The sequence below is a fragment of the Podarcis cretensis genome, assembly GCF_951804945.1.
Source record: "Podarcis cretensis genome assembly, chromosome: 1".
NCBI lineage: Eukaryota > Metazoa > Chordata > Lepidosauria > Squamata > Lacertidae > Podarcis > Podarcis cretensis.
The window spans coordinates 108351542-108373607 of record NC_137170.1 but is presented as its reverse complement, the minus strand read 5'-3'; the positions used below and the strand labels follow the sequence as shown (position 1 = coordinate 108373607).

At 44.1% G+C, this 22066-nt stretch overlaps 1 protein-coding gene and 1 long non-coding RNA gene across 3 annotated transcripts in view; one reads left to right on the top strand and one right to left on the bottom strand.

Moving 5' to 3' along the window:
* Positions 1-14227, bottom strand: part of LOC307220722 — a 27834-nt gene extending 13607 nt beyond the window's left edge. Inside the window, exon 1 of one of the 2 annotated variants that reach the window (XR_013841061.1) lies at positions 14139-14227. This is a non-coding gene — a long non-coding RNA (uncharacterized lncRNA). The remainder of the gene's footprint in view (positions 1-14138) is intronic. The other variant, XR_013841062.1, reaches the window with a different exon arrangement.
* On the top strand, positions 5731-22066 carry CYTIP (cytohesin 1 interacting protein). The gene is made up of 8 exons (XM_079982168.1): positions 5731-6138; positions 8480-8529; positions 9805-9859; positions 11568-11670; positions 12344-12437; positions 14148-14217; positions 17126-17192; positions 20408-22066. The coding sequence occupies exons 1-8, from the start codon at positions 5980-5982 to the stop codon at positions 20872-20874; spliced, it is 1065 nt and encodes a 354-aa protein (XP_079838294.1). The 5' UTR covers positions 5731-5979; the 3' UTR covers positions 20875-22066.

Below are 22066 nucleotides of genomic sequence, written 5' to 3'. Positions count from 1 at the left end.
AATGAATATGCTTCTAAGTTTGCTTTAAGGCAGGCACCCCCAAACTCGACTCTCCAGATGTTTTGGGACTACAGTTCCCATCACCCCTGAGCTCTGGTTCTGTTAGCTAGGGATGATGGGAGTTGTAGTCCCAAAACATCTGGAGGGCCGAGTTTGGGGATGCTTGCCTTAGTGCGACCTTCCAAACATGGTGCCCTCCAGCTGCTGATGGACTACAACTCCCATCAACCCCAGCAGGCAGGAATGATGGGAGTTGTAGTCCAACAACATGTGGCAGGGTAGCAGACTGGGGAGGCTATCTTAGTGGTATGGGAGCTCTGCAGTTACTCCAGTAACATTGTAAGCCACCTGAGAGTTGTCTAGAATATCGTTTCTTCCCAGCTTCTTTCAGTTTAAAATTTTGTTTTAGTTTTTGATTAATTTGTGATAAGCTTTTGGTGTTCTAAATTGCATTGTTAATGAATTGTTGTTGGTTTTTCTGCCTTTTGAAAACTCCTCTCATGCAGCAGCTATATAAATGCAGCTAATAAGTAACTAAATCAATTCATTAACATTTGGTTAACTTTTTAAAAAACTTAGTCGTGTTAAAGCAGAATTATTATCTACAGATCTTTTTGACTTCGCAAGCAGATTTATTTGCTGGTGGTGCCTCTTAAGCATAGCTTTCTCCTGTTTTGTTTTGTTTTGTTTCCAAAAGAAAAGAAAAAAGGCAGGATATAAGGTGGCATATAATATTTAAGACATAGGGATGCACGTTTATTGTTTTCTGCAACACACAACAAAGCAATGCATAATAAAGGAAGAAAAGAGGAAGAGTGTCACTGGAGACATTAGTCATATCACTTAAGCAAGTGATGAGATGATGCTATTCCTAGAGGAACCACCTAGTTTGTGTTCAGCAGAAAACAAGCAGTGACAAGCAGATGGTTCACTTTTATCCTACAATAACTGCTGTGTTTCTCCCCCCAACTATGATCACATGCACCTTGTAATAGGGGTAATAGAGAGTGGTTCAAACTACTCCTAATAAATGGAACACTTCTGAGAAACTGCCTGATTAATTTCTATTAAGAGAGAGAGAGAGAGAGAGAGAGAGAGAGAGAGAGAGAGAGACTGACTAAATTTGTTTTTGAAAGGCAGCCCTCAGATAAAGTGGGGTAGGGTTGGGGTGAAAGTTAGAGCTTACACGGAACTGGATATCCCCACCACCTTTTAAATAAATAATAAAAAAGGTTGCTTGCAGCTTACTTATAGCCTCTTTCCAACTGCAAACAGCCAGGTAGCTTTCAAGCCAGTTCCATCTGTTCATTGATCTCTGCTTTGCTACAGTGATTGATTTGCCAGGCTGCGAGACATGTCCTTAGCCCTGAGCTATAAATAACATAGCGGGATGGAAGAAAAATAAAAGAGAATGGAATCAAGGCAGGGGGATAGGAAACGGAACAAAAGAGAGGGGAATTGATGGAGAGTGAGGTGGATGTGTGAGAGTTGAGCATCCATGGCTTGTTAGGCCCGTGGTGGTGGTGGTGGTGGTGGAGAATGAAGACGTGTGCTGGCAAGGAAAAACATATGTGTGCAATGCAGCTGAGCAGATAGAAAGCTCTACAATGAAGCTGAACTTCCCTGGTGTTCCTGAAATGACCCAGCTTGGGGTGGGGTTTGCTTTACTGCAATTCTTGCCTCCCACCTTTTCCTGCTGGGCTGTGATTCTTGTACCAGTACCACAAACCGCTGGAGGTAGAAGACAACCCCAAGATCTACGGATGAAGGCCAGTCTACAAATTCAATAAATAAATGAAGACAGGTTATAGTCTTTAAGAGAGCCCAAAGTGGCAAGATAGAAACGCCATCAATCATGGTGTGCACATTCGTTTCTTTTGTTGCAGTCTCGTTTCCGGCGAAGCAGGCTTTGCAACCTGCATTATGATCAGAGTTGAAAGGGAAAACAGATAAAAATGAGTGTAGATACCTTGGCCAACAGCTGCTGTATCATTTTTCCAGGCAGACGTGAATGGTTGGCCCGTGACTTCAAACAATTCAAAAGAATGGTGTTTGGAGGAAGGTCTTTAGTTTCCACTAGGGTGATGTCCACTACCATGGCAATCTATGAGCACTGAGCAGTTATGAGCAGTTATGAAGAGTGCCCATGATATAAGCAGTGGACAAGCTACACATGTCTTCTCCCCTTCCCACTCCATGTCTGTGGAGTAGTTTTAACAATTTTACTTTAAAAATGCAAATAAAGCAAGCGGAGCCATGGTGGATCCCGTTTAAAAAAAGGAGGGGTGGTTAGGAAAACCATTTGATCTAGTTAGCTTCATCACTTCCATTGACTGGTTTACATACCCTCCAACATTTCTCTGATGAAAACAGGGACGACCCATTACATAAGGGTAATTTTACTATTTATACCCCACCCATCTGACTGGGTTGCCCCAACCACTCTGGGCAGCTTTCAACATATATAAAAACATAAAAGAACTCCCTACTCATATATAAAAACATAACAGAACTCCCTATACAGGATTGCCTTCAGACGGCTTGGGGGTTGGATAACTCCCTACCCTCCTACAGTTCTTCAATGAAAATAGGGACATCCTAAGGAAAAGCAGGACATTTTGGGATCAAAACAGAAACCGGGACTGTTTCTCTAAATCAGAGATGTCCCTGGAAAATAGGGACATTTGGAGGGCCTAGGTTTATGGGAGGTAAAGAAATAATGGCAACTTTGGACACAGAATGAATGTGCCTCCCATCTGCAGCCAGGCTCCTTCCCTTCTCAATTGTCTTTGCACAGTTATCTTGCTGTTGTTCCGGAAGTAATAGTGCCACTGTATTCTGCTCTGGTCAGACCTCACCTGGAGTACTGTGTCCAGTTCTGGGCACCACAGTTCAAGAAGGACACTGACAAACTGGAACGTGTCCAGAGGAGGGCAACCAAAACGGTCAAAGGCCTGGAAACGATGCCTTATGAGGAACGGCTAAGGGAGCTGGGCATGTTTAGCCTGGAGAAGAGGAGGTTAAGGGGGGATATGATAGCCATGTTCAAATATATAAAAGGATGTCACATAGAGGAGGGAGAAAGGTTGTTTTCTGCTGCTCCAGAGAAGCGGACACGGATGGTTCCAAACTTCAAGAAAGAAGATTCCACCTAAACATTAGGAAGAACTTCCTGACAGTAAGAGCTGTTTGACAGTGGAATTTGCTGCCAAGGAGTGTGGTGGAGTCTCCTTCTTTGGAGGTCTTTAAGCAGAGGCTTGACAACCATATGTCAGGAGTGCTCTGATGGTGTTTCCTGCTTGGCAGGGGGTTGGACTCGATGGCCCTTGTGGTCTCTTCCAACTCTATGATTCTATGAGATCAAGTTTAGCAACTGGCAAAGAGATAGTTTCTCCTGAAAACTATGATTCAGAAGAAATGTTACACTGATAAAAGTGTTGAAATTAGTTGGAAGTTCTAAAGTCTCTGTGCAAATGTTATCTCACCAGCCCCAAAGCACTGCTCAAAGAATATGCAGGTGCACTACTGCAAGAGAGTATTCTGAAGGGTGTCTGACCACACTCATCCTGAAGGCCAGACATTATTCACCCTTTACAGGAAACAAGATAGCAAATGAAACCCATCTTTCTCTTGCAAATGTATATACAGGAAACCAAAGAAGAGTGGGGAACAAGAAGCAAAAAAGCACCGAGTTTTGGTTAAAGATGATTTAAATGAGCTAAGAAATCAGATTAAGTTGAAGTTATTTTTTAAAGGGTTGTGCCAACCCCAGTTTCTCAACATTTCAGGGGACTTCCACAGATAATGGTTCTTCATGCAATAAAACCGCATGTTTCACAGTAGTTGTGGGTAATGCAGATGTCATCCTTCAAGCTTATGTTGAGGGGGATATCATATTTTCTCACTTCCCAAGCAGAAACAGCTAGTCTGTCACTGGGAAAATATGATCACTCCATTATCTAGCACATTTACTTCAAATATGTGAACTGTGTGGAGTATGGTTGCACTAGTATTACAAAGAGGGAGGAATCAAACTCTGAAATGGAGAATAGCTAAACTTTGAGGTCTGTAACATGTGTCTTGTATTTGAGGTGACCATTACAAACCACTGAGATTCATGCATCCAAATGTGAGTTTTGGGAACATCGCTAGTTAATTGGAAGAAGGGTGATGATAAGCTTGACTCACAAATTCAACTTCATCTACATGTTTGCATCCCAAAATATAGTCCTCAGAAATCCCCAGAGAAAGACAAGCATGATGGACTGGACAGTTGCTATGTAGGTTGTCTTGCCTATAGTCTTTTGGAATTCAGGAAATTGAAGTAAATGAGAAGCACATATCCATGCATTCAGGTTGCAGCAGATAAAAACAATTGTGTTAAAGATTAATCCCCATCCCCGGGTCCATTTGCATATAATGAAGCACTGTGATTCAACAATGACAATCCTGCACAGATATCAGATTGACCCTATACAGCTGTGAGATAAAGGTCCATTTCACAGGTTACACTAAGGATGGGTACACACCAGACAGTCATATGGGTTGTGTGTGTGTGTGTGTGTGTGTGTGTGTGTGTGTGTGTGTGTGTGGTGTGTGTGTCAGGCCTGGAGGCCAAATGCAGCTCTCTGTCTAGACCTCAGGATGGTCTAGCGCCCAACTCTCTAGCGACTGCAATCTACTCCCAGTATAATAAAACTGGCACTGATCTACCCATTGTCATTGACCATAGTTGTTGAGCTGTTTTTAGGAGGGGATGACAAGAGTTCTTGAGCTTCTTTTAGCGACTGGGGCAAGAGTTATTCAGCTTACCCCCCCTTCACTGGTGATAGCAATGGGACATAGCGCAGGGGGCAGAGAGGGGCGTGTCACGATTGACCAGCAGCACCAGGGTGATCTACCTATCAATCACAGTCCAGGGTTGGACATCGCTGGTCTAGCGCCACACCCCTCACTGGCGCGGATCTGCACCCCCCTTGAGTGCTTCTGCCAGACTGGAATATATCCTTGCACTCAGTGGTGGCCTTTGGGCTTTCAGATTCCGGTGGGCGCTCTGTGTGACACCAAAATTTGGCACCCCTGTCCTCTTGCGCCTTCTGCTCCAAGTCACTATTGCAGCACCCTCTTGACTCGGCACCCAGTGCAGTTGAACCAGTTGTACTGCCCTAAAATCTGCCCCTGCTCTGATATTGCCTGTGTTTGCCTGGAAAGAGGAGTATGTTGAGGATACGTAAAAAAGCACTAGCCTACTGAGGAAAGGTGAAACGTCCTTTTGTTGCTCCTCCCACTTTTGCCTCTGGCTTCATTCATCTTTGGCATGTGGCCCTCTGAAAGCTGTGCAGAACAGAATGTGGCCCTCAGTCTCTATAACTCTATAAAACATCCCTGGGTAAGGCCTCCTGCTGCTGCCACTTGAAGAATCACTGCTTTACATGTAAGTTATGGTTTTAATCTATTTATATTAACAAAAATCTTATTAATCTGTCCTGTTCCATGGGAAATGGGGGATTAAAAACAAAAACCTAAACAAGCCTGAGAATGCGGCAAACTCATCAACTCCAAGGACATTTAAAGCCAGATGGTGTTTTAGACACAAACTATCAAGGGGGCACAGAAACTGCACGATAAAGAGTTGCTTCTGTTTGCATCCAAGCAGTGTGTGTTCCTGGACGGGAGGGTGGGGGGTTGATAGTGTGTGGGGGGAGGGAATAAGCAGATTGCTTTAATTGCAGGGACAAACTCTTGTAAGCTTAAAAAGAAACATTGAGTAACACTGACTGATCTGTGAGAAGAGATTTATGTAAACTGCACCTAAACCACAAGTCACATGGCCTTGTTCTCCTCTCCCCCTCCACCCTGTTCGTGTGTTTGCTACTTTTGCTCACAACTGAGGTTATGTTTTTAGTTTGCTTCCTTCCTCAGTCGCGCAAGGTTCCTTAAGCAATGCTAGCCTGTGAATGACTTCCAGTTGAATTCAAGATGTCCTTAAAGAGGCTCATTCAGCAGAACCGCAACGCCAACTGTGTGGGCTCAGTTTACACCCCGTACTTGGACCCCATAGGTAACCCACCACTGGACAACAAAAGAAGCCAGACATTCACAAATTCAATAGACACGTTGTCTAGGGACTACAAGCAGGTATGATTATTCTTATTCTTATTCTTATTCTTATTCTTATTCTTATTCTTATTCTTATTCTTTCTTCTTACCCGGATTTCACCATGAGGGTGGGTTACAACAATTTAAAAAGAGAGTTAAAAGCAGTTAAGTGTTCAAAAGAGTTTTAAAACCAATTAAACCAAGTTACAGTCAAGAGAATGGGGTGGGAAATATATCTATCAGAGGTATCAAGGATAAAGAGGGTTGCCTTCAGCACACCACAGAATTTTTTGGGATATATCTTTCTTATGCTTCACATTTCTGTTGCTGCTCTTGTTCATTCATTTCCAAGTTGGGCTAATGGGAAATAACAATGCAGACGACTTATTGGGTAGATTCAGGGCTGGTCCACACATGAGGCAAGGGGTGATCTTTATCACCCCCACCCCGTTCCTGATGTAGACCTTCATTCACCCATTCTTCCCTGGTGGTGAGGAGAGCACCATTTTGTGGTTTGCCTCAGGTGCCAAAATGTCTTGGGCCAGCCCTGAACTGTCTATTGCAGGCATCCCCAAACTTGGCCTGCCAGCTGTTTTGGGACTACAATCCCCATCATCCCTGACCACTGGTCCTGTTAGCTAGGGATGGTAGGAGTTGTAGTCCCAAAACAGCTGGAGGGCTGAGTTTGGGGGTGCCTGGTCTATTACTTTTACAGTTGCAATCTTTTAACAGTCCTAGATGCTGAATCACAGAAATTTAGCAGGTGAGGTTTTCCCACCATTTATCTCTATGCCACAGAAATCTACACCTGTTCAATTTCCATGTCTTAGGCTACTGTTTTAGGGCTGGTCTGCAGGGGGAGGCAGCTGCCTCAGAGGCTCAGCCAGCTGATTCGGAGCTTTGCGACCGGGGGAAAAAGGGTTATATTTTTAATTCTATTCTGTGGGAGAGGTGCTTGTAAGATTTTCTTCCTCGGATGCCAAAACAACTTGAGTACTAATATTAGGAAAGGAGGGTGACTTGGTAAGGAGGCTGCCATGTGGTGTTCCTTCTCAGGCCTTGGGCACAGAAGCATGAACTAGGATTGGCACAGGGATTGTGGCCAGGCATGGTCTGAAGTGCTTGCTTGTGCTGTGGTTAAATCTTGAAAGAAACCACAGGCATGGGCTTTGGGCCCAAGATCAATTCACCGTTCAAGCCACCTCTGTCAATAAGTTCCTTGGCTGCTTGCTAAATTGACTAAGATGTGCCATACCTGGGACTGCTCTCAGTTGACAAATGTGCTGAGATGAATTATATTTTTAATCAAGAGAGGCTCTTGCTTTCCACTTTTGGGAGCTGAAATTTGTTCCCACAAGTGTAAATCGTTTAACTTCAGGCAATGGTGATGACTGGGTTGCTGGTGCCTCTGAGTCAGGGCTGGCCCTAGGTATTTTGGCACAGTACCCAAAGCCAGTCAAGTTATTTTGGCACCTGAGGAAGAAAATTCCATAAGCTCCTTTCCCCCTTCCCTGGAAGTAAACGTGTTGTTGTTGTTGTTGTTGTTGTTGTTGTTGTTGTTGTTGTTGTTGTTGTTTCAAATGGTGCCTTTGCCCTAGCGATGCACTTTCACTAGCACAAGACGAGACACCCCATTTTCCCTTGATCCCTTCTACCAATAGGACCCTCTATGGCATACCCCTGCCCCTGTTTCAGAGGGTCCACTATTCTTCAGAAGCAGATATTGCAAAAAAGGAAGAGCTGTACTGGGTAGGAGGACTCTTTGAAAATCCAGTGCCCTGCCTTGAGCAAGCACAGCCACTTCTGTTAGTGAAGAGTCACAACTGAAAGGCAACCCATGACTTACAATTTATTCACTTTTATGATATCCAAAATCAGTTGTCTGGGGCAGCAGCTTCACTCTGCCTAATGGTAGGGCCAGCACTCTTTGGAGAGATGCCTTTATCAACAGCTAGTAGCCATGATATGTGCTTGAACCAGAGTCAGGATGCCACCCAACACCACCCTGCTGGTGAGCAACCAGGAGAGAAGGAATTTTTCCTTTTTGCCCCACTTGAGGGATTCCTGGAAATAGCTGGTTAACCACTGTGGGGTTTAGAATGCAGATGGGCCTTTGATCCAGGAGGGCCATTTTTAACATTTCTGTGTTCCTAAGCTGGGGGGAAATCAAGAGGGTGTAACCGTCTTCATCATGCCCTGAATTTGAACTTTCAGAGTCACCTGCTTGGCCCTGTTCAAAGGACCCTGGACCAGGTGGACCTTATATGATCGTAATTCTCACTGGCAGTTTTGCATATGTAAAGCTTCCATCTAGCATTTTGTTTTCTAGACACAAATGAATTTCTAATGCAATGCCCTCCCTTCTCTCTTCTCCTTCCAGCTTGCTTTAAGTAGGACAATCTCTTCAGGTGACTCTGTTGGCCCTCAAAGGTAATAAAGGGATTGCTTTCTCTCTCTAAATATTAGTTCATTACACTGCTACTAGAAATGTGACAATTGTGTGTGGAGGCCCAAGGCAGATACTGAAAGAGGAAGATGAAAGTGTGAAAAAACAAATAACTACAATGAAATCCGTGGGCTGGAGAGTTGTGGAAAGACTGAGCAATGCATACCCACAGCCCATCCCTAAACCCAGTAGCTAATGCAACCACCATTACATATTGCAGTGTGGCAGAGTATCATTAGAGAGTTAACCACCTTTGTATTTCTTCTTGAAATGAAAGGTGATATATACTTTCTTTTGACAACGATGATATTGAGAATGATTTGAAATCATTTCTCCAGTACACGGCTGGTCATTTCACCTGTCCTACCAATTGGGTCGACGGAAGGCCAGAGTGCAGAGGAACTGGGGCATCACTTTATATGTGATGCGTTCCTTTCACTGAGTGGCCCAGACCACACAATCAAAATGGGAGGCCAAATATAGGGACAGAAAGGATTCATGCATATAGTATTGTGAAGGGTGAAGCAATTAGGCGGTCATTTCACTATATGCCCAGCACAGAACTCAAAAGTGGGTTGAAATGATGCCATGCTGGAAAACGTGGTGGTAAGCTGGGAGCTGGGAGGGAGGATGAATGGATGAGTCTGTTTCTCATTCATGTCACTCTCAGATGTGTTTATGCAGAAGTCCATTCATTCCCATTTTTGCTACTTAAAAAAAAAAATCTGCATGAAAATTTGTATTTTTGAATGTATTTCCCACCTTTTAAAATGTATTTTATCCTAACATTTTTATATGCATTTCAGTACTTCATCTTTTTTGAAGCTGAAAATTGCACCACAGAATTCAGGGAAGTGTGAAATCTGAAGCATAACTGTGTACAGTTCTGTTTGTTAAGTCTGGGATGTGCAGATCTGGTCAGAGGGTGAATTCCTCAAGTATCCTTGGCTGCAGGAGATGAGAGGCAATGGCACAATTGCTTCCTTGTATGCTCAGCTTTGCACACATCCAGTCGATCCACATTCTCCCAGTGACAGTTTGGTGATGTGTACAATAATGTACGTCCTGTAAACAATCCTGTCCACATGATCTTTGGAGATGTGGGGAGATTTGAGATTTTTCATTGCACAGCACTTGTTAAGAACTACTGATGCTTATGATGAACAGCACATTTATTCTAAATTAAGCCTTAAACACGTTATTCCCTTCCAATGGGTTATTGACTTTGTGTGTATCTGTGTATCTCTCTCTCTCTGCAGAAAGTCACTTAAAATCTTCAAAGAAGATAATGAAACATTTGGATTTGAAATTCAGGTGAGCCTTTAACCCTATGAATGCAGGGAAATTAAAATGGGAGCTCTCAAACCATTCTGGAGTGCTGCTGCCATTATCAGGTTAGCCCAAGCACACTCATCCATGTAAGCAGATGTGTGTGTGTGTGTGTGTGTGTGTGTGTGTGTGTGTGTGTGTGTGTACACTATGGAATACTTGGCTCTCTCAAACCTGGAGCTGTTCCTGGCTTTTTTCCTCAGCCAAACCTTTCACACAAAATTGTTGTGAGGATATAATGGGGAGAACCATGTAACCTGCTTAGAGGAAGGAGGGGACAAAAATGCAAACAAACAAAACAGAAGTGCTTCTTCACAACTGTTAGAAAGAACGTTTCATGGGGTGCTAAACTGCTCCTCATGGTTGTTACCCCATGTTGACTGGAATAGGGAGGTCTTTATTCCATGCTAAGCCAGCATTTCATAACTATGAAAGACCCAGTGTGGCTTACTGGTTAGAGTGCTGAATTAGAACCTGGAAGAGAAGGGTTGAAACAGTCAGAAAGCTACTCTACTCAGTCTACTCTACCTCACTGGGTTGTTGTTGAGGATAAAATGGGGGCAGTGAAGAGCCATGTGCACCACCTTGACCCCCACTAGAAGAAACTTGGGATATAACTGTTACAGCAACAACAGCTATTTACTATACATAAAGAGGTGGGTCGGGCTTTCTGTGAGAGCTCAGAAGATCTCACAGCACTGAATGCCTCAGAGACGAATGAAAGAGGCCCCTGAGGCGTCTGAGCTCCTCTTCTTCCTTTCCCCTCACTTCCTTTTCCAGTGCTATATTGTGAGCAATATCTGTTGTGGGCATTTGACCATTGGAAAGGGGAGGTGGCGTTGCAGAGCCAGCCCTGCCATTAGGCGCATCAGGCAGCTGGTGTGGGGTGTCATGAAAGGACAGCAAATTGTTACTGTTCTATTTTTATTGCCAGGGAGGGGCAGAGATGCATGTGAGATTTCCTGCTCGAGGTGCCAAAACCACTTGGTTGGCCGTGTCAGCAGCATTTGCTGCTCTGCCTCAGGCAGCAAAATGGCTTGAGCTAACCTTGGGAGGGGACACTGTTTAGTCATTTGGACAGGACCTGATTAGGGCCAAAACAGTTACCGTACTTTAGATTTGCTTCACACTCCCTTCATTTTGTTAGTTGCAGCCAATAGCTATGCCCAGGCAGGAGACCTAAGAAACATTGCTTTGCCTCTGACCAGATCCTTGATATTGTAATTTTATGTTGTGAACTGCCCCAAGATTTACAGGTATAGGGTGGTACACAAATTTAATAAAGAATGATAATAATGAAAAAATTGTCCCCCTGTTCTGCTGGGTGCTTGTTGAATTATTATATACACCTACTGTCAGACTGTCTTACAGCTGTGTAACACACCAGGGCCTTGGACACATAATTTCTTTTGTGGTGCCATATGAGCAATTTCTTCTTGATCTTCTCTAAATGTTTGGGAAGGAGAAGGACAGCCTTGTTGTTGGGTGGGATCAATGTTTGTTCCTGTTAGTTCTCTCCCCCCCCATTTATCTTTTAGAAAGAGGAAGCATTTGTTTCAGTGTTGCGTGGGAGAGTGAATGGGCGGGAGGATGCAGTTTGATGGGTACCTAAGCCAGTTTCGATACTACTTCTGTGAACTGGTGCCGCAAGATAAACTTTTTCCTGTTCCCAACGCTGTGTTTCTGTTCACAGACCCTTCGATTGCAGCGCCACATCAGCCACTCCTTCGAAACTTGCACGTACATCTGCAAAGTTAAAGAAGGAAGCGCTGCCTCTCTTGCCGGACTCCAAAGTGGTAACTAGCCTTTTTCCCCACCCTAAAATTCACCCAAACAAAGTTCGCTGCGGGGATGGGGAAAATATTCAGCCTGAGGACCACACTTCCTCACAGGCAACGTTCCAGGGGCCACACACCAGTAGAGAGAGAGAGAGAGAGAGAGAGAGAGCGAGAGAGAGAGAGAGAGAGAGAGAGTGTGTGGACGTAGACACAGACATCACAGACACCCCCTCCCTCGCCATGCAGGTAAGCAAGAGGCACCAGAATTCAAGGATACATTCTAGTCAGATAAAATCACTACAAGACAAGATGGCACAGAGTGAAGCCAGTGAGCAGACTGGCCTGGACCATAGGAGCCAACCTCTTGGGGCAGAGGGGTCTTTACCACCACCCCCCAAAAAGTTGATGGGCATTGCCGTTCAAATGGTGTGCATGCACTGCATCATGTGATCGATTATGTGTGGCAGGGCTTACCTGTCCCCCCCCCCAATTTTATTCAAGTTGGCACCTCTGGCCTGGACAGAGTCTTGAGGCCTGGACATGGATGTGTGGACAGCCACAGTCAAACCCTGGGCCTGAGGTTTCCCACTCCTGGTTTATTGCTTCTCCCATTTGCTTTTGTTTTTTTTAGGATACAGAGGGAACAATGAATACACAGTCTCTAATTATATCCGTTTTTGAATTATCACAGGTTATATTTTGACCAACATCAACGGAATGAGCATCGAAGGACTTGCTCATAAGCAAATGGTGGACTTGATCAAGTCATCAGGGAACTTTTTGAGGTAATCAAAAGCCCTTCTGTCCCCAAGAAGACAAAAAGGGGTTTTCTCATGGTTTGTTATTGCTGCAGAGAAATGGCCAAGGCAGCATCCGATCTCCAGCAATGGGCACAGGCCACAAGAAACATTCCAGGATTCAGAACATTAGAGAGAGTATGCAGGCAGGCAGGCAGGCAGGCATTTGCCATCAAAAGCCAATGGTGCACTCAGGGCAGGACTTTGGGGCAAAGGTCCAGGGCCCCACCCAGCAGAATGAGCAGGAGCCCAAATGCAGCAACAGAGCTGGCTTACCATAAATTGAGCTTAACTGAAAAAGGTGGTGTCTGTACAACCATTAAGTCCAGAATCTGAAACAGTATTCAATCTATTTAAGAAACTTACGGACAACTCTTCGCATTGTGATCATAGAGGACTTTGCAACGTTTTAAATAAAGCAGCATTACCTTCAAACCATAAAACACAATTAAAATGACAACAGATTTAAATCAAAACAGTGGAGACAGTAGAACAATCCAGATACATAAGAAAATTCAAAACCACTTAAGCAAGCCCCTCCAAAGCCTGAGAGACCGAGCATTTTATTAACAAGACAACAGAATTCCAACAATATTGTGGCTAGCCATACCTCCAGGAAGGAGGAATATCGTAGTCTGGGTGCCACTACAGAGAAGGCCCTCTTTCATGTCACTTCACAGCAAGGTGATGGGGCAGTAAGCTGCACCTGCCAGTCTCAGAGCCTGAGTTGCCTGATAGTTGCAACACAGCCTAAAATGTGGCTGACATATGACAATCAATTAAAGTCTGTTACCCTATGGCTCCTTTGGGACATATCAATGGGACAGAACTCAGAGGGGGTGTAGGCTCCTCATCTTAATAAAAGTACACCTGTTTTCTCCTATGCCCCCTTCTCTTTCTCAACCACAACCCTGGAATATCTCTTTGCCCCCACTACTCAGGCACTATTTAATGGCATTTAATCAGAAATGGATTCCAAGTCCTTTCACATTCTTAACCAGTAATACACGTTCTCTTGGATTAGGCAAGAATCAGTGATGACATGAGCCCAAGTTTGCCTCCTTATCCACTTGAGCCGCCTGAAGTTATTAAGCTTGTTTTTATTTTATTTATTTATTTGTTGAATTAATATACCACCCTATACCCGGAGGTCTCAGGGGGTGTTCACAGAACAAAATCAAAATATAAAACATTCTTGTCCCAATAGCAATCTTGTCCATCTCAAAAATCAAGCATGTAAATGATGTCTGCAAACGTTCATATTTGCCAGAGGCAAGTACAGCGGTACCTCAGGTTACATACGCTTCAGGTTACAGACTCCGCTAACCCAGAAATAGTGCTTCAGGTTAAGAACTTTGCTTCAGGATGAGAACAGAAATCGTACTCCGGCGGCGCGGCAGCAGCAGGAGGCCCCATTAGCTAAAGTGGTGCTTCAGGTTAAGAACAGTTTCAGGTTAAGAACGGACCTCCGGAACGAATTAAGTACTTAACCTGAGGTACCACTGTAACAGGAGATGGCTATTGCCATTCTCCTTGTGAGCTTTAGCATGGCTTATATTTGGTAAGGGAGAAACAACCAAGACTAGTTGGAGCCACAGTACAATGCAGGAAACACATGCCTGACATTCATATTAGCAGTATGATATTTTATTAATTGTGGTAATAATAAATAATAATAATGATACTTACTGTTTGCAGGTTAGATACTGTGAATGAATCCTTTATAATGAAGCGGATGGAACTGGAAACTAAGCTGCGGTTCTTGAAGGTACTGATTCTATATAAAGGATAGAAAGCATCAGTTTTAACCTTTATGCAGAAACCACCTGAAGATACATTTGTTTATTTAGGGGCTTATATCTTTGATTTTCTTCACAAAGTGAACTCAGAGTGGTTCAGATAACAAGCCATAATACGAGACATAAAAGCAAATTCAATATACATACTCCCAAATCAATAAGAGCAACAAAACAACATCTGCCATGCAAAGTAGCAACATTATAATCATAGCATCCAGGGAAACTACCCAGCCTTCTCTCTGTCCTACCTGAATCAGGAGAGCCAGCTGAAGGGCTAGGCAGGTGTTTGGAGGCAGTGATGAAATCCTTGAAGGATGGAGGTGTCATGTGTTCTAAGTTCTCAAGTCAAGACAGTGGAGGGGGGGGGCAGCCTGTTCCAGCCTACATGGGGTTGTCCTTCAAGATAACTCAGGAGCTTCAACTGGTCCAAAAGGCAGCAGCTGGAGTAACATTTAGAACTCATATAACCCTTGTTCTAAAACAGCTGCATTTGTTGCCAGCAGTTGGGTGATGTTAATTGCCCTCAGCCTAATTTAATGCAGGTGAGGGAGAACAGGAGTGGGGAAACATGGGGTGAATTGGAGGAAATCTGAAATGGAGGTGGAGGAAGCTTGAGATTAGTTCAGTACTTTGATCCTATCCTTCCCCTGGCAACTGGGGGTGGGGGTGGGGAGAAGAGGAGGAGGAGGAGAGAGAGAATGAGAATGAGGGAGGAGAAAGGGAAACAAAGGGGAAAATAATGGCCCCACCCACTTTTTACTCCAGCCCTGCCCACTGCTCCCAATGAATTACCCCCTTCCCCAAAGAATGTAGTCTCAACAGGTGGGGGCGGGGGAGAGGAGGAGGAAAGTTCCTTGGGGGGGGGGAACCCATCTATCTCTGATGGCTATTACACTAATGCTAGCATAATGAAGAGTAGAGCACCTGGCCTAGACACTATTTTTTGGGGATGAGGAAGACAGAAAATGGGCCTCAGCGCAATGCTGCATGTCTTCAGTTATAAAAAGAACACAAAATTGTTAAATCTTCTATTGCCAGTTTTGACTCATTTTGCAATGTGATTAATGAGCAGCCAGCTTTTCTGCTTGCTGGAAAGGACTTAGTGCAGGCAGCAGCTCAAGCAGAATGGCATCCGTTCAGCTTTCCTTGGGCTCTGTGCCTGCAGCTTAAGCCAGGAAAGTACATTTCAGCCCCCGAATATTTATATTGGGAGAGGGGAGTCAGCAAGCATCATGTGATTCCACCTAGCTCCTGATGATTGGAAAGCCCCACTTTGCAGAGTTTTTAACAACGTAACTCCTTGTCTAATTCATGATGGAACAACACGCAGTAGAAACAGTAGCCTTGTTTGGATTTTCAGTTGCACAGATACTGAACCACCAAAGGAAAAAGCAGAATTGTGTCCACTGGCCTTGCTGCTCCTCCTCCTCCACACTTTCAGCGGAAGGTCTGAACCTAGTGGAAAGTTGCACACATCCCATTGTACATGCTCAGGCTCCTCTGCATTTAACTGGAGACCTGATCACGTAGGTTTCCTAGTCCCTTGAAGCACCTATGCATTTATAACTGAACATTCCCATCTCAGGAAATTAAACCATTATCCTTAACATAGAGGTCATGAATTCTTGTCCCTGATTCGGAGTTAAACTTATTTCACCTTCCCTTCTACTCATTGGGCATGAAATCCTGGCAGGGACAGGGTTAAAGGTTTCTTTAGCTGCACAATGGGGCCTTCATCTTGATTAAGCCGTTAGCCACTGCTGTGAAATTCCCATAAATCATCACCACAACCATGCTGCCAATATCCAGCAGAGAATATGAGGGAAAGGTCCTTTCACTCTGCTGCTGTTCCACTCTGGTACAAAATCTTGAAACCAAAGGAGGAAACGTGGGAAGGCCACTGGTCCAGCCAAACTGCTTACATAACCCCAAAGCCACCACCTGAGCTTGACCTCTAGATGACACCAAATCCTGGGATGGTAGCAAGCGCCTTGATTAAAGCAGCTAAGAAGGCAAGGGACTCCTGCCATCCAGCCTAAAAAGAGCTAGCAAAATGTGCTTGAACCACAGAGCCAAACTTTTTCATTGCTCTGATTAATGAGAGAGCACAGTGGCTGATTATTATGAAGCCTGGCAAACTAGGAAGAATGCTGTCTTGTCACTTATCCAAAACTTGGATAAACTCCCTGATGATGATATTTCTCTCTCTTGGAAGGAAAGCTTTAGGAAACGCACTGGGATTTAAGGAAAGGGATTGGAGTTTAAAGGAAGTGTAATACATTTGCAGTAATCTATGATATACAGTACAGAATGTCACTGCTCAGCTGTTCTGGGGGAAAGTGAGATGGGATTATGTGTCCCAATAAGAACATAAGGAGATCCTTTTGGATAAGACCAAAGACCCACCTAGTCCAATTTCCTGGTCATTTCTCTTAGATTCTGATGTTTCCCTTGGGCGTTTTTCAACTCCCCAGGTGTGTGACCAGTAAGCAAATTTCGAAATCTGAATACCCAAAGTCCATCATGGCCCCCCCACCAATAACTTGGATATGCATTATTCCTTCCCTCTCCCCTCCAAAAAAAACACACCACCATTCACTTTAATTAGTGCCCAACTGACTCCAATGCCCTTGGGGGCGGTGGGTTGAAATAATGATTTAAAAAACAGCAACAGGAAAAAGGCAACATGAGAAAGAGGGATAAAACACTAAAGTGCATTTAACAACAAATACAAATCCCTCAGACACAACTGGACCAATTCAGAGAAAATCACTGGACACGTTTGTCACAATCACAATGGGGGCTCGAGTGTATAACCGAGCTACCTTATAAAGTGTTGTGCCCTAAATTGCAGTGATCTCTGCTTGCCTTTTACAGAAAACCCTGCAAGAAAAATTGCTGGAGTTTCAGTCACTGTGCTTACGAGAACACCACCTTGCTAATGGTAAGGCTGAATTTCCCATGATAGAAAATAAGAATGCATAACCACCCCAGTTTCCTCTGCAAAAATGATGTGAACACCAGTGAGTCAATGAGTTTCCTGAGTTTCAGATTTTGGTTTGCCTTTGTTCTCTCCTGCAGATAAAAGGTTTGGGAGAAGCTGTATAGAAGAACACCATAGCATAAATTGCCATGATAAGTCTTCAGTTCCCCCAAAGAATTCTGGGAGCTGCAGTTTGTTAAGTGTGCTGAGAGTTGTTAGGCAGCCCCTGCTCCCTTCTCAGAGCTACAATTCCCAGACTTCCCTGTGAAGATAAAATGATTGTTGAACCACTTTGGGAACTGTAGCTCTGAGAGGGGAATAGGGGTCTCATGCCAACTCTCAGCACCCTTAGCAAGCTACAGCTCCCAGAACTCTTCGCTGGAAGCTATTACTGTTTAAATTCATATGATAATACTTTAAATATATGGTGTGAATGTGGCCATATGTACACCTTTGGCTGATATTAAAAGATTTGCCTGAATTGTGCATACAGTAGTCTTTAGCATGAAGTTTCTGCTTTCAGGAAATTGCATTTTAAACACTGCAAACGAAGCTGTTCACCTTGCTGATCCAGCTGATTTGTTTTTAATTGTATTTGTTTTATTGATTTACCTTTACGTTTTATTTCTTATTGTTGTTATTTTGTTTCTAATCTGCATTGTAGACTGCCGGGGGGGGGGGTAGATATTTTTGAAAGGCAGTTTATAAATGCCTTAAATATACATACATGATTTTTGTATCCACTTGTATTGATTTTTCAAGGCTGCTGTGAGCCACACTGTAGAAAGAATTCCCCAGAGCCTTAATAAACAGCCTTTACTTATTATTTATTTAATTTCTATACCGCCCTTCATCCGAGGATCACAGGGCAGATTACAGTATAAAAATGGAATATTATTTGTAGTATGTGATACAAGTGTAGTCAAATGTTGGCCCCAAAATAGAAGGTCACATGAATTAGGCTCATCTCTAAACTGAAGGTAGAGAGGAGATCTGGGACCTCCACAGAGACCTGGAAACAACGAAGAGTTTAAGTCATGTAGGTTAGGGAGAGAGATGGTCCAGCACCAGCCACTGAGGTCCAGCACCAGCCACTGAGTTCCATTGCTGGGTAGAGATTTAAATCCAATTCTTGCCAGCCCTGGTTTGATGCTCTTAGTGCAGGGGCTGGTAACCTGTGGCCCTTCAGATACTGTTTGACTACAGCTCACCTGATCTCTGACCATTGGCCATGTTGACTGGGGCTGATGAGAGTTGGTGTCCCACACCATTTGAAGGGTCATCAGTTTTCCATCGCTGCTCCGACCATTATACTACACCAGCTCTCAGGCCGGCTAAGTAAAAAATAGAATTTAACATTTGTATAGCATAGGGGTGAGAAACATTCCCCTTCTGAGCAACCTTCCAGAGGTTGGCAGGACCAGGGACAAATGTGGAGCCACAGTGGTGTGTTGGACTAGGACCTAGGAGGTCAAGGTTTGAATCCTCACTCAGCTATGGGTGACCTTGGGCCGGTCACAATCTCTCAGCTTAACTTACCTCACAGGGTTGTTGTGAGGAGAAAATGAGGAGAACCACAGAGCTCCTGAGAGGAAAAGGTGGAATATAAATGTAAGAAAGGAGGAGCAGAAAGAGCAATGAGGGTGAACACCTCTGTAGAGTTGGGTAGTTCCTCTGTGCATGCTCACACACCCCAAGCAAGCAAGAGGCATTATCAGAGTTCAATGACACATTCTAGTCAGGCAAAAACACTTGGGGTGTGAAGTAGGGAAAAAATAGAATAGAATAGAATAGAATTTATTATTGATATCCCGCCCATCTGGCTGGGTTTCCCCAGCCACTCTGCCCGGCTTCCAACAAAGCATTAAAATACAGTAGTCTGTTAAACATTAAAAGCTTCCCTAAAGAGGGCTGCCTTCAGGTGTCTTCTAAAAATCTGGTAGTTGTTCTTCCCTTTGACATCTGGTGGGAGGGCGAATAGGGGTTAGAGTTCCAAGAGAGGCCAGAGAGACTTGGAGGGCCACATTTGGCCCCTGGACCTGAGGTTCCCCATTCCTAGCATAGCGTGTTTGAGTACTCAAAGAATTTACCATGCATTTTTTAGTTGTAATCCTTACAGTGACTCTGCAAGGTTAAGTTATTATAATTATAATTATTATTTCCTTTTCTGCAGATGGCAGAGAGACTTGCCTAAGGCTCCCTGATAAGTTCATGGCAGATACAATTCATAGCTCAGTCTCACCTACCACACTACACTTCACCAGCTTTCACATTCACACAATGTGCACCAGTTAGAATGCAGAAGTGAAACAAACACACACACACACACACACACACACCCTGCCCACTGGGGAGCTTATCGTGTTATCTGAAAGCAAGCAATGGGTGGATCTGTCAATTTCGGTTTCATTCAATTTTGCATTCCCCCCCCCCCAACCTTAATTTCATATCTCCACATTTCTGCACCTGTTTGCAATTAAAAAAAAAAGAAAAAGTCCTAATGGAAATTCATCAGCATTTTAGTCCCGTTTCTCCTAATCTGCATAACTGTAATGCAATATTGCCTTACACATTTTTGCAAAGCAATTTCCCCCGCCCCCAAATAATAACAGTTCAATTTTGTATGTTATTTTCAGTAATATATACATCTAATGCACACTTTACCACGGTATATGGATTTTTGTACACCTTACTTGGCTGGAAAACTGCATTGCAAAATCCAGGAAAGTGTGAATTTTGAAAGATGGCTGTGTTTTGGTTCTCATGTTGTTTCAGAGTGTGAGAATTAGGAAGGATCACTTTTAAATGAAAACTGAATGTAATTTCTCCCCATTCCAAAGTGAGAGCTCCAATGATATTTCAGCAAGATCAGTACATTTAGTACCGTGGAACCTTGGGTTACGTACCGTCCTCCTTATGAACACTTTGGGTTACGAGCTCCACTAACCTGGAAGTAGGTGTTCCGCGTAGCAAACTTTGCCCCAGGATGTGAGTGGAAGTCGTGTGTGGGCGGTGCGGCTGCAGCAGGAGGCCCCATTAACAAAAGCGCGCCTCAGGTTTAGAACAGTTTCGGGTTAAGAACGAATCAAGTTCATAAACGGAGGTACCACTGTATATTATTCCAGCTTGTGCGTTTTGAGGTAATTAATGCGTGTTCTCTTCTGTCTCTTTCCTAGGGGAAATGTGCTCGCCACTTGAATTTGTGGGACTGGAAGAATCTAACTTATTTGATAATGATGCTGGATCAGGGTCAGCTTTGGCAAACAAACCCCGATTTCCCAGCGAAAGCAGCTGTTTAAGCCGCTTGAGCTCAATGACTGTGGACAGTGAGGACAGCTTCTACCAAGCCTACGATTCCGAGGATCCTGCTAGTGGGACTTTCAGCCGGCAGTCGAGCACAGAAGATGACTGCTTCCTCTCGAGGGACAGTGATGTTGCCTTTGTGAAGAGTTCCCTGAGAAGGCACAGAAGCATCAGTGTGACGAGCAGTGGGTCAGCCTCTCCCTCTTGGGATGGAAGCAACGTCTCAAACATATTTGGGACTCTCCCGCGGAAAAGCCGGAAGGGAAGTGTTCGAAAGAGGCTGCTGAAATTCATCCCTGGCCTCTACCGAGCTGTGGAAGAGGAAGAAAGTCGTGTCTGACAACTGAAGTGGGCTAGGAACTGCATCCTTCAGTCAATATCTGGGCAACAACCTGCAGCTTTCAAACAGAAGTGCAGGTCCTACGTCAGGGACAAAATACAATCCCCATCATCCCTGATCATTGGCCATGCTGGCAGAGGCTGATGGGAACTGGAGTCCAACAACATCTAAAGGCCAAAGATTTCCCCATCCCCAACATTGTGCCTGCACTTCATTCAGTGAAAAGTCAGTGGAGGTGAAGGGAACACTTGAGACTGAGAGACTTGTTTTTCCCTGAAATAGTTTCAAGACATCCACATTGATATTATATATACATGGCATTTTGGGGTGAAGGGCAGGAGGGTGGGTGGCTGTTTTCAAATGACATTCGTACATTGTGGGTCAGACATGGCAACTGCTAGGAGCTAAGTGTCATGATGGTCCTTTCCCAAGTCTTACTAACAAGAAAATTAGACATATTTATTATCTAGGTAATCAAACAAAGGCCCATTCACAAGTTTGGCTCTACCAGCACATTTCCTTCACACAGTTATTAAGGGTTCGCAGCTGTCCACGCTTGTTTTCTTGTCCCTTTCTGATCACATGGAAAAAGTAACCCATGAACCAGAAGAATATGTGTGTACTGGTTTGCACGAGTACAGCAATTCCTGTGATTTGAGGAGCCTTAAGAAGCAAAGCAAATCTATTATAAGCATGAGAACTGATGCAATCTTGTGAACCAGCATACAAGTATATTTAGAATTATTTCTTGCATGTACAGCCATACCTCGGGTTACAAACGCTGCAGTTTGCACGTTTTTGGGTTGCGAACCGCACCGAACCCCGAAGTACTGGAATGGGTTACTTCTGGGTTTTGGTGCTCGCGCATGCGCAGAAGCACAAAATGACGTCACGCACATGCGCAGAATCGCATCACGTGTGTGCCCAGACACGGCACTGCGGGTTGTGGCCATGCCTCCTGCACCGCTGTATGACTGTATGTGCAAAGAAGATTTGGCAGCATTAATGAACTGGGTTCATAAAGCTATAGCCTTCAGATGTAACTACACTGCCTGTTCCTGTTCCTTTATGTACGGTGTGTGTTCCAGAAGAAAAAAAAGACCAAGTGCTTTAATACAGCACCCCCCCCCCTTTGTAAATATAGTTCAAATTGCATTTCATGTGTATATATTTGAATATCAGTTTTGAAGAA